This window comes from Danio aesculapii, chromosome 5 (assembly GCF_903798145.1).
Source record: "Danio aesculapii chromosome 5, fDanAes4.1, whole genome shotgun sequence".
Taxonomy (NCBI): domain Eukaryota; kingdom Metazoa; phylum Chordata; class Actinopteri; order Cypriniformes; family Danionidae; genus Danio; species Danio aesculapii.
In genome coordinates, this window is record NC_079439.1 from 29,585,811 (window position 1) to 29,608,462 (window position 22,652).

At 34.7% G+C, this 22,652-nt stretch overlaps 1 protein-coding gene across 1 annotated transcript; it reads left to right on the top strand.

Moving 5' to 3' along the window:
- Positions 1-10,719: 10,719 nt before the first annotated feature.
- On the top strand, positions 10,720-22,331 carry ncaph (non-SMC condensin I complex, subunit H). The gene is made up of 18 exons (XM_056456921.1): positions 10,720-10,825; positions 11,233-11,451; positions 11,751-11,841; positions 11,943-12,032; positions 12,125-12,242; positions 12,397-12,545; positions 14,345-14,534; positions 14,698-14,777; positions 16,169-16,371; positions 17,215-17,360; positions 17,477-17,583; positions 18,248-18,367; positions 18,474-18,581; positions 18,661-18,795; positions 20,417-20,527; positions 20,809-20,885; positions 21,583-21,658; positions 21,836-22,331. The coding sequence occupies exons 2-18, from the start codon at positions 11,240-11,242 to the stop codon at positions 21,893-21,895; spliced, it is 2,073 nt and encodes a 690-aa protein (XP_056312896.1). The 5' UTR covers positions 10,720-10,825; positions 11,233-11,239; the 3' UTR covers positions 21,896-22,331.
- Positions 22,332-22,652: the final 321 nt, after the last annotated feature.

The window sequence follows — 22,652 nt, forward strand, 5'->3', positions numbered from 1 at the left end:
AATGCTCGGATCAAGCTCAAATCACTGATGCCTGCTTATAGGACAGCCACTGGCACTGGACCCTCTTACCGCAAACTGCTCCTGAAGGTCTACATCCCCTCCAGGAGCTTCCGATCAGGACCACTGCCTTGTGGTGCCATCACAGAGAAGCTATAAGTAACTTTCCAAAAACTTTTCATACAATGTTTTTCACTGGTGGAATGATCTTCCCATTCCCACTCGGACTACGGATACACTGATATCCTTCGAACAACAACTAAAAACCCATCTCTTCAGAGAACACCTGAACCCCAGTAAATAATACCAAAACCAATAGAAGCACTTTCTCTTTCTCTCTCTTTCAAAAAAACCTCCTACTCTAGAACTAAATTCTCTGAGCATAAACAAGTAACTTTGAATAACTAGCATGAGGAAAGCTTTATTAAGAATCGTGAGTATTTGTTAATTTAGATGTTTAGGTATGATGGCTTCATTTTTTTTCCATGGCTCTTATAACGGCTGTTGAACCACTTTAAAATGTTCATTTTCATTGCCAATCATATTCATTTGTTTTGGGTGAATTTTGAATTTCCAATACCAGCGCAGAGCCTCAGGGATCGAGGAAGGTTGGATTGCCCGACCCCAAATCTGATGCATTCCTATTTTAATCAAACTGCACCAGAGTGTGTTTGGGAGCGGATCGAGGTTTATCTTTGCAGTTAGTTTAGTACAAAGTTTTTATTTGTTTAGTGCACACCAAGCTTCAGATGGCAAAGATTACACTTGAATGAATTGCACTAACAGAGCAATCGAGTTCATTTTAATTAAACCAAACCCCGAAAGTGTTAAACTCACCCTAAAATAACCAGATAAATATACAGTCTAAGTTTAAGGATCCCCAGTACACCTATACTTTAAATGTATCTCTGTTCTCTAGTCCAGTGTGTTACCTGGATTATTATTTATGACCGCAACTCTGTTCTCTAGTCCAGTGTGTTACCTGGATTATTATTTATGACCGCAACTGTATGTAAAATCCGAAAAGACGGTTGAAAGGTAAAGGAAATAAATGCATACTTGAAGACAAAGAGGAAAATGAGGAGGTGTAGGAGAGGCGCGGATGACAGATGGAGTGATTGCATTCATGTTGTGGAGGCCTAAACGTCTCAAATTTGGCTGCAATAATGTCACATAAATAACCGGACTTGTATTATTAATCTATAACCAGATAAGTAGCAAAGGGGAAAGTGAGAAGAGGAGATTAAGAGAAAATGCATCTCTGAACAAAAAGGGAAAACCGTGTAGACCAACTCAGCCTTTTATTATGCATAATAGATAGAATAGAAAAATGAAAAGAAGTTGAAAAAGGAGGAAAGAGTGAAAAAGTGCCTGTGTGCTTATGTATATCTGAATATGCCATTCAATTTCAAAAAGCACAACCCATCCCCTCAACCTAGCCCTCATAGGTCAAGAGGGGAGACATTGTGCAAAGACATCCTCCTGGAAACTGGATTTCCATTACCTAAAACTGAATGCAATTTTCTCTGAATAAAGTAGAAATGAGAGCAAGATGACAGCTGAATGAACCTGAATTACTCCCCACCCAAAGCCTACAAAGGCGGACTGAAATAACTGATGGTTATGATGAAGTATTTCCATCATTTTTCAAAGGATTTTTTTCATGGTAATTCACAATTGTTCAAAATACTTTTCGAAAAATAAAAATCTGTCAGAAAGTGTCTTTCAAATGAAAAAAAAAAAAAAGATATTGAATAAAATGTTTTCCAGCACTGTTCTTAAGATGAATATCTCTAATTCAAGGTTGTTTAAATTTTTTCGACAAACTGCTGATTGTTCTTGAATTGAATTTAAGGTAATTTTGTACAAAAACAGGAGAGATTTGACCTTGAATCAAATAATCTTACGTGGATTAAGGATGGAGTTCACACATTTGTAGTTTGGTTTCTTGGTTCTTTTGGTCCAGAACAAAATATAATGTTATTTTTACATTTGGGCACAAATCCTCCTTTTAATATATTCTGACAGAAATCATTGTATTAAAGAATTAGTTCACCCAAATATGAAAATTTGTTTACCTTTAATCATTCGTTCATCAATGGAACACAAATTAACATATTTTAGATCAAATTGAGAGCTCTCTCATTCTCCATATACAGTAATGTACATCTGTTTACAGTATACAATAGGGCTGCACAATATTGGAAAAACAGACATTGCAATATTTAATTTGTCTGCAATATATATTGTGATATTGAGTGAGTATAATGTCACTAGATGACTTTAATTGATCTAATTGGAAAGAATTTGTAATTTCAAGTTGACTGAGATGATGTTGTAGAGCAAAATGTGCATAACATATGCATAAAATATTATAAACCACAATACATATCACAAGCATTGATAAATACAGCTAAAAACACTGTAAAAAATGATATTATCAATGAGTCATGGCAGTTAGTTCAATGTACCCTATTAAATAAAGTATATCATGTTCTAATTCAATTTTATAAGTTACGCAAACAGTTTTAAGTCCGTTTAACATAAATTTTTTAAGCTTATTAAATTAATCTTATAAGTCCATTAAACTTATATTAAGGCACCCAGGATTTTTTTTAGTGTAGGGCTGCACGATATTGCAATATTTTGTTTTGCTGCGATATACTGAATATTGCGATATGAATATGATCTCACCAGATGATTTGAATAGCTATTTGGAAAGGTTTCAATAAATAGACTGACTGGGGGTGATCAAGTCTTTTTATATGCATTGCATCTTCAAAAAAATTTAATAAATTACCAGTATATTTTAATATGACAAAGCAAAAAAAAGTTAAATAAACAGTGCTTTTTGGTTTTCTGTGGAATCTAACTGCATTCAAATACACAAATGTAACAATTAGGTGTAAGATAACAGGGTCGTCATTGTATAAAATATTGTATACTTTATATTTAAGAAACAGTCTAATCCTGCGATGTGACTATTGCAGACGCACACTTTGCGATATCAGTGCTTAAACGATATATTGTGCAGCCCTATACAGTAAACAACGTTATTTCAGCTATGGCTCCTCGTCAAAAATAATCCTGACTCTATGTTGCAGATCATGTGATGTGACTATTACAGATGTGTACGTTGCATTATTGATGCGATATTGTGCAGGCCTAGTATTGACCTTATTCTTTAATGTGGAAGTTTGCACGTTTTCGTGATTATTTTAGAACTTGATTATTTATGAACAAACAAGTGTGTTCATAACTATACAAAAAAAATAGAATAATATAATAAGAAAATATCAGTTTGCAACATAAAGTGGCAGAACGAGACATTTTTAAAACTAAAAATCAATGGACGTGAATGAGACTGGAAGACTTGAGCCAAAAAGATTCCAGTGGTTGCGTCCGCCCGTGCGTGATGAATAAGGTCAATACAAGATGTTCAAAGCCCAGTAAAGGAACTAAACACATTGTCAAAACATTCTATCTGACTTCAGTGGTTTATCTGCATTGTTCGCCTATGTCTCCAGCATCAGATCAGGGTGATGCATGTCTCAGGTATCAGATCATTCCCTATATACTTCTAGCATGACTCTAATGACATGGCATTGTATTGCTCATAGTGAGTATGCACTCTGACCTGACACAGAAGAGAAGATACAGTATATAGGTGAACAAAGTTATATTCACAGTTTTTTTTTGAGGCGTGTGGACCTTCATATGATTACAGTAAAACCACTAAAGTCACATGAAATGTTTTGACATGTTTTGGATTCCTTCTTTGAATGTCTTCAGACCATTACTGTCTATGGAGGATGAGAGAGCTCTCGGATTTCCTCTAAAATATCTTGATGTTTGTTTTGCGAAGTTGACTGGAGGTCTCAGGGGATTGGAAAGACATTCATCAGGGGTCGCCACAGTGGAATGAACCGCCAACTTATCCAGCATACTGTATGTTTTACACAGCGGATACTCTTCCAGCTGCAACCTAGTACTGCAAAACACACATACACACTCATTCACACACGCACTCATACACTATGGCCAATTTAGTTTATTCAATTCACCTGTACCACATGTCTTTGGACTGTGGAAGAAATCGGAGCACCCGAAGGAAACCCACGCGAACATAGGGTGAACAAAACAGAAATGCCAACTGACCCAGTCGGGACTCGAACCAGAGACCTTCTTGCTGTAAGGCGACAGTGCTAACCACTGAGCCACCGTGATGCCCCTGACAAAATGTTTTTTTGGCTGAACTAATGCTTTGATGTTTAAGTTTTACATTTTTCAAATGTGTATTACAAAATAAGAGACACAACATGTCTTTTATTGCTTATTGCAAAGTCTCATCATGTCTTTTTCAATGCCATCTGCAGAACCATTGAAACAAAGCTCAGCTTCAGCTCAGCCCGCTTCAATAATATCAGGTTGCAGGAGATTAAATTGTCAGATAAAAATTGCATCTTGCTGGTTGGTGGGGACACAAGGAGCATGATGACATTTCTGACTCCCCTTTAATTAACTCTGAGCTCAGCAGATGAACCTGCTGAAATCAAGATGTGACCCCTTACCTAAGAGCAAAACCGCTGATGAGAAACCTCCAGAGTTTATGCAATGAACAGCCTATTATATTCTTAATTGTGAAAATGACTGAGCCAAAGTCATGCAGATCAAAATTTACATCCTTGATGAAGAGACTTTGTCAGACTGTAAAGCTTAGACTGTAATAAATATGGAATAAAAATATTTCCCTAAAGCCTGGTATACTTTGTTTTATGCTTATGTGAAGGTCTACATAAAGTACACCATTTCCTCACCAGAATAGTAAAGTGCCTTTGCAATCATGAATGTATAGCTGATCATACTCTTCTAAGGGGCAAGTTCATGTGAGGGGCCCTGCATGTGAATGTGTTAATAAAAACCTCAAAATGACCCCCAACTCATTAATCTTTTCTTTCATGGCTGTTATACTTTCAAGAAACAATGAGCTGAAACAGTCACTAATACAATAAAAAATGACAAAGAAAATTATAAATGAAATTAAAAAGACAAATGCAATAAACAATTAAGCCTCCTAAAATTAATAGATTACATTACAATATAGAAAATCAAATCTCATCATATTTATCCTCCAAGTATGGATTTGAGTTTTATTAAAGCTGCCGTAGTTATTCAGTGAGGAGCAGTAAATGATTTGTTTCTTTTGATTTTCTCTAGTGATGCACCGATCAGATTTTTCCATGGCCGATTCCATTTACATTTGATTTATTTACATGCAAATTGGACAATTTTTTTTTCAGATTTTTTACTAGAAACCATGAAAACTGGTTGTGTGAACAACATTATCCCAGGCTGAAACTGCAGTGATTTAATATTAGAGGCAACAACCTTACTTTAGTCATGCTCCACAAGCAGTTTTAACAAAAATCGTCCGCTTCCATTTTTGCTGGTCAACCGGTGTATCCCTTATTTTCTCTCTCTCTTTTTTTTTTTTACTTAAGCAGAGTATCACTGACTGAATGCACTTTTCTATATTGACCAACATTACATTATTTTCCTACCCATTCATGATCATTAAAAAAAAAATAGCTAGCTGTTAAGGGTAAACGTGGCAAGACGTTCATCATTCATCAGGGGTCACCACAGTGGAATGTACCGCCAACTTATCCAACATATGTTTTACACAGCAGACGCCATTCCAGCTGCAACCCAGTACTGGGAAACATCCATACACACCCTCACATTCACTCATACACAACGGCCAATTTAGTTTATTCAATTCACCTTTAGCGCATGTGTTTGGACTGTTTTGACCCACGCCAATATGGGGAGAGCATGCAAACTATACACAGAAATGCCAACTGGCCCAACAGGGACTCAAACCAGTGAACTTCTTGTTGTGAGGTGACAGTGCTAATCACCAATAAACTTGCGTGTATATTTGTCCATTTAAGCAACACCCAAAGTAACCTAAAATTGTCCATGTTTGGTCCTTCACAAAGCACATGTCAGAAGCCACCCAGGGACGAGCAACTCTTTATCAGGATCCAGTTCTGTACATCCAACAGCCATGTACCATTACATGATTTAGCCGAAGGGCAATGGTGCATGACTTTAAAGGAAATGAATGGAATTCAGAGTGTTTTCATAATCGTCGGCCCCCTGGTGGTTGGGGCCCAAGGCTACTTGCATACTGTGCATATCCGGAGAACCAGCTAGAAACGTTCACACAGCTTGTGATTTTTTTTGAATTTTGAATTGTTTTTGCAGTACTTAGTCTGAAAAAGACTAGTTTCGCAGTTAGTAAAGACAAAAAAAATCCCACTACTGAAGATGACAAAAAAAAAACAGGGGTCTGTTTTTCACACCTCTCTTAAAAGATCTAAGCTGATTTGTCAGATCCCAAATCTTTAAATCGTGATAACTGATCTTTGGCTAATTTAATTCTTCAAACAATTTTGGTAATCAGATTAAAATAATGGGATCAATTGCTCTGAGATTACTGCGTGAGATTGTGTTTGTTGCAGAGGACATATCTAATTTTCCTCGAAATCATGGCTATTTGTTAATTGGAGTTTCTTAATCCTGTGGCTTCAGACATAACTAGCTATTTAAATTCATTTTGATATTTGAGAAGTGCACTGCATCAAATCACCTGCATGTTAGCTGTCAACAATGCGTGTACATGACTCATGTAAATTATTGTTCCTTCACACAAAAACAAAATCTCTCATTGGGAATATTGGCCATCTATATTATCATACACTCTCAGAAACTGTACAAAAGCTGAGGTATTCATTTGTATCTAAAAGCTCCATATATACCTTGAAATTATATTAGTGCCTAAAATATACACAGATCCATAGCCAGTCTATTGAAAGGGGTGGTTCTTTTTTCCTCAAAACGTGGACCTTTTTGCAGTTATTCGCCTTATTTTCTATTAAATTTCAAGGTTCAAATACTGCATTTTTAGTGACATTTTAAGCACAAATCTTTTCTGGATTAGCTTGTCGGAATGTGATCATAACCACACAAAAGATGCAACAAAAATATTTCCTACAATTTTTTCAAAGTGCTTATCATACTATTTTACCACAAAATGTTTATTTACAAGATTTTTTTTTTTTTTAAATAAAAAAAGAAATTTTAAATAAGGAAATATGAAAACGGTGTTTATTTAAAATACAAATTTATTATCATACATCATTAAAAAAAATTTATTAGAAATCTGTTAAAACCTTAACTTTGTTAAAATCTGTTTTAAATCAAAAAACTGTAGCCTACAGGCAAATACCAAACTGGCCAGCCCATTTCCTGAGTCAGAATTTGTACATTTGAATAATTAAAAATTTAATTAGTCTTAAAGCCTTCTTCTATTGATCATTTTCACAATTCATAATGGCATACTGTCAAAAACTGAGCTTATATAGGGCCTAAATTCTAGACTTTGTCAGTGGGGAGAGGGTCTTTTGAACCACCCGAACCCAAATGTATTACCCGAATGTATAAGTGGTACATATTAATCACTAAAATTTTAAACAAATTTCTTTTTGAATCCCTTAAAAAGGTACCACCACTGTGAGTTTTTGTACCTGTATATCTTTGTAAATTACACTATTCAATCATATTTTAATTTTTTTTTTTAAATTTGTACAATATTTCCCTAATTTAATACAGTACCTACCCATGTAAAGCAAAAAAAACATATGTATACTTTTAGTATTACCTTTGCTTGAAAAGGCACAATTTAATCCCGTTCGTATAAAGCAAACTGCTCTTGAGCAGGTTTGAGATTACAGACCTGTTGCTATGACAACAATTCCTGTATGAGTTTAGAAGAACAAACTATCCTGCATCATGTCAAATCGTCAATAATCAAATCCGGCCAACTGAGAAATCCATGTACAAGGAATGGACCACAGATGCACAGATGATGAATGTTTGTGTGGGGGGACTATATGATGTCTCCACATCTCCACAACTCTTTTTTTTTAATTAGTTAAAAAGAGAAGGGGCAGACAAATGAATGAGGATTAATCTTCCTGCTGTGTGTATGTTAAGCTCCTTTGTGCACACAACATGATATTGTACAACTTATACTATGCATGTATACTAATGCATCTAGAAAAAAAACAAGTATTCCTTAAAACTATTTCAATCTGTCCACTGCACTTTTTCATTTGGGAATATGTATATGACTCATTATTATCTTAAATCACTCAAAATAATAAAGTCCAAACAATTTAGTCCAGCCAACTATGCATCCTTTTCAGACCAATTGTTTTTTAGAGATTTAAAAAAAATGTGCATATGGTGAGACAGCAGGAAATTGCTGTTTAGGAAATGACTAATGCCAGAATAAACAGCCATATTGTGCTATAATTAATATAAGGTTTGCAGCTAAGCTTATGTTTTCATCTTTCTGGCTGCAAACTGGACACTGTGTCAGTGTTAATAAATCACTTGCACTGTGGACAAGGTTAAGCAAGCCATATTAAAATATTATGACAGGTTTAACACTGAATATAAGTTATTTAATTTGATTTAGACTTCAAATACCAGACTCAAGGCCATCTCGCTTTTATTCCTGGACTAACTGAAGGCTCTCACAAGAGGACGATGCCCATCTTACACAATTCTGAAATATCTCCCCTTCTGTTCTCACCTTTAACCACAGGCTTACTCCGCTAGAATAGTATACTGTGTGTGTGTATATATATATATATATATATATATATATATATATATATAAAATAAAAAATCCTGCCTGCTGCTTCTTGGTAGTTCAAGGCCTTCATCTTCTCCTCCTACCTGCTGTGACTGCCTTTAAGTTGATTCTGTCACTTTGAAGTGACAACATTTCAACACTGCGTAAAAAAAATCCATGTTGGCCTTGATTTCCTCTGTAAATCTTTTGAGGTCTCATTATCAGCTCCTGCAGTAATACATTAGCAGTACGTATCCTTAGAGATTTACTTTGGCCACATATGCAGTATAATGAATACTAATGTCAAACCCAACCACTGACCAGAGGTCAAGTCAGAAAAAAGACCTTGAGGCACATTTCTACAGCTATTCACAATACAAGTAAAATCAATGTGTATCTTTATCTGCGGGACTGCACAAGTTGTGTCTCTGTGGCATGTTGTCATCAAAGTCAATCCTAGCAAGCTTGTGCTTTGCTTTTATACACATCTGTTTTTAAGGTCTAAATTAGACTCTTAAGCCACTGTAATGCACAGGTGAAGGAAAAAAGAGTTTAAAACGATAGTTCACACTATCTGTCAAGGAAAAGGAAAGAGCAAGAATGCAAAAAGGACAGTGAGCCAGAAGATACCAGACAGGGAAGAAAAGCTAAATCAGCATTAACTCTCAATGTGGAGGTGTTTATGTGCTTATATTGCGGTCAGTGGGCCCATTCAGCTGTATTATCAGCATATTCATTCACGATCATCCCCGCCAGCTAGCCTCACTGACATTTAGTGTGTGTGTGTGGCTAAATGCCATGGTTAATGATATACATTGGCCATGTACACACGTTTTCCCTCTCCAGCCTGTTTGGTTCCTTTGCAGAGGAAGATATTCTCTTGATGGTTCGATGTAATCCTCCAGCCATCCATTTAAAATAACCAGACTGCAGGTATTTTCCTTTTATCCAGCTAGGATACCAAATGCAGAGCTCAATGTGCAAAATAAGTAGGGACTTAGATAAACTTCTTTTATCCACTGTGGTGTTCAATAGAAGTCAACCGAGGACTTTTGCTTTTATCCCATAACCAATGAGGAGATTAAATGTAAAACTCCCATTTCATGTTTATCATCATAACACAGCTGTCATTTTAAAATGAAACCCTTGTGGACATTTCAACAAGTGTCTAACACTCCATCAAGAATCATTCATTCCTTGATGCTATAATGCAGCACAAAATTAAACGATTTTTTCCAATGTATGAGAACATATGATACTTTCTAAATGATACAATGTCGTAGATTCAAACAAATACGTGCGTTTGGCTCTAAAACTCGCTCTTACTCCGAACTTAAGAAGGAAAGTAATTAACTAGATTACCTGCAGGAACAGCGAGACTGTCAGCAGACATTAAGGTTAGATGCGTGTTTTCTAATTATATTCTTCATGCGTTGACATTCAAATCACTCAGCTTTGTAGCGGCTACGACGTAAAATGGATGAACAGCTTCTGTTATTTTACTGCCATCTAGTGGACAACTAATTGAGTAATCCGTTTTTGTGTTGTTACTGTTTTTTTCGGTCAAGAGAAGTTTGTTACAAAGCCTTATGTATTATCGATTTATTATTGACTTCTAATAGAATCCATTTTAAATAAAAATCGAAATAAAAAAATTAAAAAGTAGAAAACAAAGAGATCACATACAATTATAGAAATTTATATAATTATATATTTATATTATAACATTATTCATAGTATCATTTTATATATATATATATATATATATATATATATATATATATATATATATATATATATATATATATATATATATATATATATATATATATATATATATATATATATATATATATATATATATATATATATATATATATATATACATATATATATATATACATATATACATATATATAAAGGTAATTATAATTATAAATATCAAAATAAAAAGCACGTACAATATGACGTTTTACGTCGTCTCTACGTATGACATCACTGATGACGCGCGTAACCGTTCGGCGCTAATTTTCAAATAGTCCTCTGAAGAGAAGGAAAAAGAAAAAAGTCTGGAGTCTCTGGATACATTTGTACAGCTTAATAATCATCAGTTCGTCGCAGGTAACTTGAACATTAGTTGTTTGTACTTTTCGGAAGTATGCTTTCAAAACCACCGATTTAAATTTGATTGTTTTGATTGAAGCGTGTTTAACGTTAGCGCTAACGTTAGCCATAGATGAGCGCTAGCTAACAGGAGCCCATACAATGCTATAACTTTACTGCGTACTAAAACTTAGGTTTCTAGTTCGGTAACGTATGAACTTCGCTCTGGGAAAACAGAAAATGGGTTTTTAAACATGCTTTGTGTAACTTTAATAACGCGGATATGTTTTGCATTGGTACGGTTTTAAGCAGATAACATTTAATGTTGTTGTTGTTATGAAGACTGTGAGGAAGTAACGTTAAACATAGAAAAGCGCATAGTAGTGAATGGATATAACTTCTATAAAACCATAATTACTTCACAGTTTCGTTATGAGCGCATTCAGTACACCGACCGCCCGGCAACGGCAGTGGTCCTCTCCGGCAGTGGGCCACAAAGCTGCTCTGTCCACCACAAGCACACCTCTGCTGGACAACATCCAGGGAAACGACGATGAGCAAGAGAGACGTCAAAGACGCAGGTCCAGAGTCATCGACCTTCACGGAGTGAACGACTCCTCTATTAATGAGGCCGGTACCCACAGGTAGATTAAAACCTAACGTTACGTGTCCTGCTGCAAAATATATAAATAAAAGACAGTATGCAACTTCACAGACTTTTATTTGTTTTCACTGTAGCTCTACAGGCACACCTGTTGCTGTCCCAAAGCTGTCATCATATTACAATATAAAACACTTTTCCAAAAATGATTAGAATCAATGAACAAAAATTTAAATCACTAAATAAAAATTGTAAATATTGTATTTTCAAGATTTCTGTTGCAAATTATGTAAATAAAAGACAGCATGCAACTTCACAGACTTGTATTTGTCTTTACTGTAGCTCTACGGGCACACCTGCTGCTGTACCTAAGCTGTCATCAGCACAGATTTCTGAACATTATTCAACCTGCATCAAGCTTTCCACTGAAAATGTGAGTTTACATTTATGAATGCACTGCAGCCATGTATTTCCCCTGCTTTGTAGGCATCTGTAATGTTACACAACTGTTCATATTTTACTTTACCTATGCAGAAAATTACCACAAAGAATGCATTTGGTCTGCATCTCATCGATTACATGGCAGACATTCTCAAGGAGAAAGACTCTGAGCTAAACTTCAAGGTACAAACTCTACATTTGCACTTGGAGCTACTTTACAAAAAGATTATGGATTATTGGAAACAATAATATTGTAAATGTGTTTGTTGATCTAGGTTGCAGCAGGCACTCTGGATGCCAGCACAAAAATCTATGCGGTGAGGGTGGATGCGGTCCACGCTGATGCTTACAGAGTTCTGGGAGGTTTGGGTTCAGAGACCAAACCAAAAGAGAGTGAGTAGTTATTCAAGACATGGGTCTGCTGGCGTGTTATGAAATTTTCTCTCGGTCAGAAAGGGTTAGGTGATCATCGTCCTGATGGTGGATGAGTAGTGTCATACATTCCCAGGGCTCTGCACAGTACTACTATATTCTCATCTCTTTTCAGGTCAGGATGGTGATGATGAGGCTGAGGCAGCCGAGGGCCTTCAGGGAGAGCAGGTGGCTGCGAAACAGACAAAGAAAAGACCTCAGAAGAAGACAGTGGAGCAGAATCTCAGTAATATCAATCTCTCTGAATCCGAGATGAAGTGTGAGGTAAACAATATCCAATGTGAATGAGATTTGCAAAATTTTGTCACAATGCAGATTTACGAAGACCCGGAAGGGACGTCATGGTGTGGAAAAAATGGGTTGAAGAAAAAAAAAAACTGATGGGAATATATATATATATATATATATATATATATATATATATATATATATATATATATATATATATATATATATATATATATATATATATATATATTTGTTTAAGTTTTTGCGTTCCCTCTCAAAGATGTTTTGCATTATCTCGCAAAACAGTTTTTCCACCAACACTTCCTATACATGTCAACCCTCCAGTTTTTGTTGGGATTCTCCTGTATTTTACCGTTCTCTATCATCCTATCATTAAGTATTTTCCCATATTTCTTGTGTATTTTTAAAGCACGCTGAAATGAATATAAAAATGTCTGCATTCACTTTCTATTAAATCTGTGCGTTGATCATCGCCTTTCAAATGCAACCTCTGAATTAGCGAAGGCATGTATATGAACGCGCTCTGTATGATAAACTGATCCCAGATCAGCTTCTGTACACGCCATTTAAAGTGACACCTCTGTTGTCAAACAAGTGAAGAGCAGCAAATGAATCTCTCGTTTTGTTTTGTTTGATAAGAGGTGTCACTGTAAAAATACACAGATCTATAATGAAAGCACTTTACTTTAAAACTGTGCTCTTTTAAGAGAAAATTAGTTGTTTAAAATAACTCGCAGGACGGATATGTTTGTGTATTAGTGCATTTATCTGTTTAAACACACACCTGAATCCCAACAGCGCATCCGTATACATGTATTCGCTAATTCAGAGGTTGCATATGAAGGGCGGTGATCGACGCATGGCTTTTAATGGAAAGAACAAGAATGCAGGCATTTCTATATTCATTTCAGCGTGCTTTCAAGATAAAAAAATACACGAGAAATAGGGGAAAATACTTAATGATAGGATAATAGAGAATGGTAAAATACAGGAAAATCCCCGCAAAAACGGGAGGGTTGACATGTATGAAGTGTTTGTGAAAAAACAGTTTTGCGAGAACGCAAAAACACCTTTTCAAGACAACACAAAAACTTAAAAATATATATATTTTCCTATCATTGTTTTTTTTTTCCCTCCCATGTATTTTTTTTTTCTCCCCACTCAGTTTTTTTTTTCTTCGATCCATTTTTTCCCCCACCATCACGTCCCTTCCGGGTCTCCGTACAGATTAGAGCAGGGCTATGCAATATATGTTGTACGATTATGTAGTCATAATCACATTCTCGTGTGTCTCTGTTAAACAAATATTTTTTCCATAATTAAAAAAATTACAAACAAATAAAGAGTTCAGATGCAAAAAAAAGTGTCATATGATTTATCTTTCCACTAAAATTATCGTTTTATTTCTCAGGCTATTGTGTGTAGGTTCAGTAATTTAACTTTTAGTGCAAATAATGTTATTTTCATTGCCTTTAAAGTGAAATGACTGAACATGAACACAGAAGGCTGTGAAAAATGCTCATTTAAGAGGAAAATGTCACACAGCATTAGAGGTTTTTGCATCTACTACTACTAACTATCAAACTGTTTATTATTCAAGATGTATTTATAGGAACAATATAGTTTTATTGTATTGCATTCAAATAAGTATTTATATACATGCATGCATCTACATGTGTGAATTTTGATTTATTTTTAACCATATTCCAATCAAGCAGGTTGAGATTTGCTATATAATGCAAAGTATTCTCCCACCCCATTGTTTTTCCTTGATGTTTTAAGCTGACCTACTAAAACATTATTTTTCTGTGCAGGTTGATCCCATGTTTCAGCGTATGGCTGCTTCCTTTGATGAGAACAGTACAGCAGGAGTCTTTCTCTCTGTGCTGTTCAGTGAGGACAGTTGCTGTGAGCTGCGCTTTCCTTCACATATGACCTTACTGAAGTCACAGCTTCCTCCTGTGCAGGTGTCCCATCAGAATGTTCCTGCATCACCGTTTACAGGTAAACCAGTTTGCACATCACAGTCATTTTTAAGTCTAGGGTCAATTTGCTCTTTGTTTCTGTAAGACCTATTTCTTAATGTTTGTGTATGTTTGGTGAGTTACAGCTACTCTGAGCTATTTGACTGTGTGAATAAACTGAAAATCGTCTTTGAAACTTCCAGGTCACTTAAAGACACTAGAAGACAGGCCAATTTGTCCATCCTTGGAGGATTTCTCTTTTACTAGATGGACTCCTGAGCAGGTGAGACACATTAGATGAACATTTAAAGTCTAAACTTTAAAAACACTACCATTTAAAAACTAGTTTGGCATTTGAAAACAAAAATAGGGTTAGGGTAATATTTAAAAATATTATTGGAGGAGGTATCTTCATGAAGGCTGCATTTAATTTATTATTTTAGAAAATAATATATAAAAGCGGTTGCATTTCTGCAAATTCAGTCTATATATTATTTATTATTTAGTTAAATTAAAATATATTTCTATTCACCACATGTAAAGGACTATTTCTATTTAAATTTTATAAAGTATATACTCAAATGATCTCATGTGATATGTCTTTATTTAGAACTTTAGGGCATTTGTTTGATTAAAAATTTAGAAAATATAAAAAATATTAAAATGTAAAACAGTATCGTTAAATAAAAAATGTAAACATTGTATTTTCAAGATTTCCTTAATAGGGTGTAATATTGCACTCATAAATTGAAAAATATTACCGTAAACAATGTATTTTGTGACACCACGTGTGTGTGTGTATATGAAATGCTAGTTTTTTTTATTTAATTCATATGGTATAAAATGTCTTATTCCATGTTCTGTTGAAATTCTTGATTCTGATTGGCTGGAGGGTGTGCATTATTTTCGTTGAAACTCACTGGGAGTTTCACTGGGAGTTTGATCACACTTCAAAATAAATGCGCTTCTCCCAAACATTTGTAGTTACCATAACAACTCACACGTGCTGCACAGGAAACGGATAAGGACGTTTAATGGCAGATGGGAAATCCGCAAAATAAAAAAAAAACTCCCCAATTATGCCATAAAATCAAGTTTTAAGAGTTGTTCAAGCAAGAACGTAGTTAAATCAGCAGTTTATGTATAAGGATAGCACGTCTTTAAAAATGTCAGACTCTGAGCTCCAGGCAGTCAGTGGCAGCTCTACGAACAACTCTCCGTTGAAAGAATATATTGGTCGATAGTGCTTCGTGTGGTCCTTCGCCTCAATATCCTGCATTAAAATCCTTTAACGCATGGCAAGCCGTTAATTATCCTTTACATATTGCACAGCTCAACCAATGGTAATATTTAAAAATATTGTAATTAAAAGTAAGTTTTACATTTTAATAGAATTTGATTGTGATTTTATTCCTTTGGGAAAGCTAAATATTTAACCTTTTCTACTACAGATTTAATGTCACATGATCCCTCTGCAAACATTGTAATATACCAGTTTGGTGTTACTTATCAATATTGAAAATGGTTATGCTGTATGTTTTTGGAAGCTAAATGTTTTTCTCATTACTTTTTCACTTTTACTTATTTGATGCAGTTTTGCATATTAAATGTATAAATAACTTTATTGACCCATTTTAAACAGTCAAATTATGTTTTGATGTCTTGTCAATATAGACCACAAACCTCAACCAACAGCTTGAGAAGATGAAGCAGGGAGAGCATGCATTCGATGTCAATGCAGATATTGAGCCAGATGAGGATGATGCTCCAGACTTTGGGGATAATTTTGATGCAGACTTGGATGAGGGCAGACCGGGAGACTGTGAGGAGTTTAAGGAACACAAAGAAGCTTGTTCAAAGAGCCCACAGAAAGGACGGTTAGTACTTACAAAATGCATTGCATCAAAGGGTTTGTAAATTGTCGCATTGCAAACAGGCTGTTTTTCACAATGAGAGAGGAGAAGCAGTTTAATATTCTGCATTTTCCGGGTTCTTTTTTTTTCTTGAATATGCTTGATCTTTAATCTTGGGTTTTCAAAGTTTGAAAAGTTCTTTAATTTTGGATAAAGTGCTTAAAACGGCTTGAAGATGTAATTGTTACTTTCATAATAATTTCTTAATAAATGGGTAATACTAATAAACTATTTAAATAAAATGAAGTATTTTTTTGCTTTTGATAAATACATAGCATAGCATGATTGGCCTGTTTTTTTAATGTCATTTTTATTTTCCTGTTCCCTTTGCTTAAAGTGGGAGAAAACATAATAAATGGAGAATACTGCTTCATAAGTAAACAATGCATAAAATTAAATAAATATCCATTTAAGATGCAAGTTAGATTTAAGAAAGTAAATGACGGTTATTCAATGTTGGGCTTATGGCAATAATGCCATCAAAATGTTACATTTAAAATACTATAACAAATACTATCTGATATAATGTAGTATAAAGTTTGTAAATATGTAATTTGACAATGCATCTGCAAAGTGCTTAAATTTGACTTTGAAAAATGTGTAGACCCTTTCTCTGATTTATGAGCCCATAAGTTGTCAAACCTCATCGTAATCTTTGTTTTTTGTCTGCTATTTGTTTTTTTTCATTTTGTATAGCATGTTTCTGGACTTTATCGATGATGATAATTTTACCCATTTTTTGCATCAGTTTATTTTGTGCTGTTTTTACGGGCCCATTTACTGAACTGTGTTTGTTGGGTTTTACAGGGGGGTTATTCCTATCGGTGAGGTGGATATCGCCACCATGTGTCTGCAGCTGTCTGATCAGCCCAGAGAGTACTCCTACTTCAGTCCTAGGACCATGGCCACCTGGGTCGGACCTGGTTACTGGCTTTTCAAACCCGGACATAAGCGTAAGTCATGGATTATCCTTGGCCTATTTAACAAAAACTGTTAATGATTTAATGTGATTTCATTCTTAGCGTTATTTAATTTTGTTAATTTCTTTAAACTAATTTATACTTTCTAGAGGATCAAAAACAAGACAAAGAACCCCGGAAGCGAGCGCCAAAGAATCCTCTCATTATTGACTTTAAAGCAGATATCAACTTTCATAATTACTTTAAGACAACTAGAGTAAGTATCTGTTATGTGTATTTTTATAACTTTTATAATGGACATATATTTCACAACCAAAATTACAAAGATGTTTTTTTTTTTTCCTTTAAAAGGTTTAAAGAAAAAAGAAAAAAAGTTTAGAGCAGACTCTGGTTTTCCACGCTTTTTGAAAGTGCTTGAATTTCAAGATGTATTGATTCAAGGCCTGAAAAAGCTTAAAAACAAACCCAGGTCCTTGAAATTGCTTAAATTAAATTTAAAATACAATGTGTTCATAGTTTTGTTTCAACAATTGTACTCAATTGTCAAAAACAGAATGAAAAGAAATTAGAAATGCTTAAACCAAAAGTCTTACATAGGAATCTTGTACAACTGTGACACATAATGCAGTTTTTTTCTCAATATTTCAGAGACCGCATTTGAACATTACCAGTATTGAATTTAACAAATTTTATTAAAGTTCTTTAAACAAATTTTTTACATTTTTAAACGTAAATTAAGTGCAAGTGAAATATTAAGTACAGTAAGGACTTATGGCACTAAATATGCAGTGATATGAATTAAAGGCATTTGATTTAAAATAAATGGTGCTTAAAGTCCTTGAAAGTCTTTTTATGAAAGCGTGGAAACCCTAAGACTACTTTATTACAAACTGACAGTAAAATGCTTTTATTAATTCCAGGCAGCAACCACTATTGGTAAATCAGCATTGAACACCAGCAATAAGAAAACCACCCTTCCGGCAGACTTCCAGTATCCACCCAGTAACCTGTCGCAGCTCAGCCTCAAACCCTCCAACACAGTAAGTGCATGAATGTTTAGTATTTCTGTCTGCACTGCTTTGTACACTGTACACAGTGTTTTTATTCACCCTACAAATATTACACTAATTTATTTTCTCACTCCAGCTTAGTGCGGAAGGAAAGAATAGGTTATCTGGAGAGCTGAGTGAGGACATAGGAGAGTACGACTACAACAATGCCAACGATACAGCTAACTTCTGTCCTGGTCTTCAGGTACCCTAAACGCTACTCGTACGATATGTGTCATAGGAAGACATGGAGATTGTTTGTTTTAAGTGGTTTCTGTGTATAGGAAGGGGACAGTGAGGATGCTGAAGGCTTTGGAGGATCCGATGACTCCCAAACAGACAGACCAACACCATCCTCTCTGGACACAGATGACATCTCTACATATGGAGAGGACTGTCTCGTCCCTGAGCCTCACAAGGTATGATAGATGAACAGATTTTGATAGTGATTGTGAAGTCTGAAGAAAATGTTCTTTTAGGGCAGATTTTCTGGTTGCTTTCACAATGATGGAAGATCTTTGAGGTGGCTTAAGGCGTTCAGTGGTATCAAAAGATGTGGAGGATTGCTATAGGACATGAGTGATTTAAAAAGCAAAACAAAGTAAGTCTGAAATCGCCCCCTATTTGATGGAGCAGCCATTTCTAGTGGTGCCCGAAACTATAGTGGATGTTCTGAAGTGCACTCAATCAGTCCCACAATGCACCGCAATAATGAGCCTACACACATAAATACGGATCAACACTCGGCAACTATAAAAAAAAAAAATAATGCACTTCGTTTACATGCCGAAATAATTACTATATCTGACCACAAGATGACATCCATAGGGGGATTCTATCAGTATAATTTTCAATATAAAATATGATTTAATTAAAATAACGTTTGTATAAATTACTGTATTAGTTGTTTCATTACTAATAGATAGATTGCTAAGTGATAAATAATTATAACCGGGTCCAACTTGAGGGATTTATTAACCAGTCAAGCACAAACTAAATTCACTTACTGATTTTCATTCACTCCTTCAAGTGGACTGTATTTGTGGACTAAGGTAGGAAATAGTGAATGAGTATGTAGGGTTAAGATTTTGGATACAGGATAAAACTAAATCTTATATGATCAAACAATTAAATTTACATAACTGGTATTTTCTGTTGTGCTTAGTCAAATTTATATTGATACTAAAGGGGTCCTATTTTGGAATTTGCAGACATCCATGCTCTATCACAAAAGTTAATGTTATACTCTCTTGCTGCAGTTAAGTTTTTCCTGAAACCGAAACATTTATGGTTTGTAACATACTTGCTGAAGCTTACAGAAACTGCAGTGATGATCATTTTACACATTTTTCACAATGGACACACTAGATTATTCTTCTAATGTTGTAGTTGAGGAGTGTTCATTGTAAATCCAGCAGCGCTGATCTCCATTGCAGTGCAGTCCATCAGCTGTCATAGATCAACTAATATGATAATTATTAAGATGTTTAAACAACGACATTAAAATTGGAATATCAAATATTTCTACTTCATGGATGCACAGACACTCCAAGACATATCACAGTGACAACGTGATCATTGTTCACCCCTCCCTACTCTCCAAACCGTTTGAATTTCTATAGGTGGGGTTTTGGCTGATTTACTCTCCTCAGTGGTAAACAGCGCTTGTTCATTAAGCCATTTGTTGTAGTTCTTAAATAGAGACTTTTTTTTAAACATCTCCCTTTTTAGTGGACTTTTAGATTTGTAACTTTAAATCTTTTTTATGCACAAGCATACACTCAACACTAACACATTCAAAAAGTGAAAAGGCATAATAGGACCCTTTTAACTTATTATAATCCAACCAATGCAACTTATTTTCAACTTTTTAAAGTGCTGAGCCCCACACATCTTGTTTTGATGTCCTTCATGGGAGGTTAATTTTAGGGTAAATGATTTGCTCTCTTTTCATCTGGTGCCAAAGCCCTTTGTTATTTATACATTTATTTTTAGTGATTTCAGTTTTAAATAACCCCTGAATTATATTTGCTTTTGTAGGTAAACATAATTGAGATAAACTATGCCAGGACAGCCAAGAAGATGGACATGAAGAAGCTAAAAACAACTATGTGGGGTCTCCTGACAGAAAGCCCTGAAAAACCAGCCAAGGTTTGCAGTTGTCTCTTTCTAGCATGAGTGAATGTCCATTTCAATGTGTCTGAACTTAGTTTAGAAGTTATGATTGCAGTGCTTGTACTCAGCTGGTTATTACGGTAATCAACCATCATCTTTCTTATGAAATTGTTTTCCCCTACACGTTTGTAATTTAGTTTGCATAGCAGATACATTTTTTTAATAAACTGTTCTTTGTTTTTGCACATTTCCTGTGGTTCGTTTATTTGTATTAGAATTTACATATGTAAATGAATAATTCCTTGTACCATTTATAGCAGGTGGAGAGTGAAGAGACGGCAGAAGTACCTGGTGAAAAATCGTTCAGCCAGTCTGTCAGGAATCTTGTACAAAGGTAGTTTTTAAAGAATAGTGCTTTTTAAAATATTTTCACTAGGGCTGCACTATATATCGTTTCAGCATCGATATCGCAATGTAATCACTTGCAATAGTCACATCATATATGCAATGTTGAGTCTGGATTAAAATGTATCATTTTGCAAGTGTTTTTTAAGGCCTGTGACTGTGAAGGTTTTAAAAGCATTCAGGCATAAGAAAATGTACCGTTTGTAACTTAGAAAATTGAATAACGATTAATTTTATGGAATTGTTTATAAAACGAAGACTATGCAGTATTATTTTACATTTGATTATTCAATTACTGTATACGTAAATACAGTTCAACTCTTCGATAAACAATAAAGTGCTGTATATTTAATTAGCATATCTTTCCTTATTTATTTTATCTATGCTTGTAGATTGTTTATTATACAAATATTGTGCTCAATAATATAAATATTATGCTTATTATGTCAATTAATCAATCTAAAATGATAGAATCTTTACAAACATTTATTCAACTCATCTAGTGAAATTTTATTTATATCGCAATATATATTGCAGAATAAAACAAATTGCAATGTGAAATATGTCCAGTAGCGTGCAGCCCTTATTCTCACTGTTCCTGTTCATGAAGGGAAAAAATTGACAGTGATCTAAATATTACCATTTTGTTCTTGCATTTACTGTACATTCATTTTTCACTTTTGTAGGCTTCCCTCTGCTATGGCTACTAATCTGTCAGTACCCTTGGCCTTTGTGGCCCTTCTGCACTTGGCTAATGAGAAAGTGAGTACTTTCAAATGTTTCAAAGCTCACTATAGATGAAGATCTGATAAATATTCAGTGTTGATTTACTGTTAGCATGTTGTCTTGTCTCGTTATTGTAACGTACATGTAGAAACCTGTTTTTTTTTTTGTATATTTAATTGCTGTGAATCTAAAAGCTGTTCTTTCCATCAACAGAACTTGGAGCTGCACAAAATTGATGGCATGACTGATATCATCATTAAACAAGGCCGCTGAAAATCTGACACAAATCCTTAATGCAAAAATTATCATTTGTATCAAAATGTAAATCCGGTCTCTTGTTCTCCATGGCATGTAAAATACAAATGTGAGGACAAAACAGTGTAGTCAAGAGGAGGAGGACGAGGATGATGATGATGGTGTCAGGATCATGTTAATGTTGTACAGAGAAATACCAAACCACAGACTTTTTTATATATATAAAAGTGAAACCGAAAGCACTCAACAGGGTGCAGCTGGAATAATGTTTGCTCTTAAGATCAAGCATTTTGATCACTTTAGCAGCTTCAGTAAAAAGTACAATATTAATGTACTGTTTTCAGTGTCACTGATTTTTAAAGGCATTATTTAAATTGTAAAACATAATTTCTTAACTCTGAGGTTTCTTTTAGATGTATATTCTACATGCCATTTTCAGAAATAAAACGTGTTGTTGCATTTATGCTTTGTTTCATGTCTAGTATGATTTTTTTCTTTTTATAGGATAATGGTTTGACTGCATGCAATGCCAGAGGCATTTAGGTGGAGTTGTTGCAGACGTATTGCGTTTCATGCATAGGAATTTAAGTATTTTAACTTTGTTTTTAAGCAGTTTTCAACATGCTTGAAATTATAGACTTCTATAAATACCACTGAATTTAATCACACATCAGTACTTTTGTAAAACTCATTGTAATCCGGTTTTACAAGAAGTCTTCTCATACCTGACGGGGAGACGTGTAGATGGTATGATTGGAGTATTTGGGCTCACCCT

Coding starts and splice junctions, on each gene's coding strand:
- ncaph (XM_056456921.1), top strand. CDS start 11,240: ATGAGCGCATTCAGTACACCGACCGCCCGGCAACGGCAGTGGTCCTCT. Junction 17,361..17,476: donor TTTCAAACCCGGACATAAGC/GTAAGTCATGGA, acceptor TATACTTTCTAG/AGGATCAAAAACAAGACAAA. Junction 17,584..18,247: donor ATTACTTTAAGACAACTAGA/GTAAGTATCTGT, acceptor TATTAATTCCAG/GCAGCAACCACTATTGGTAA.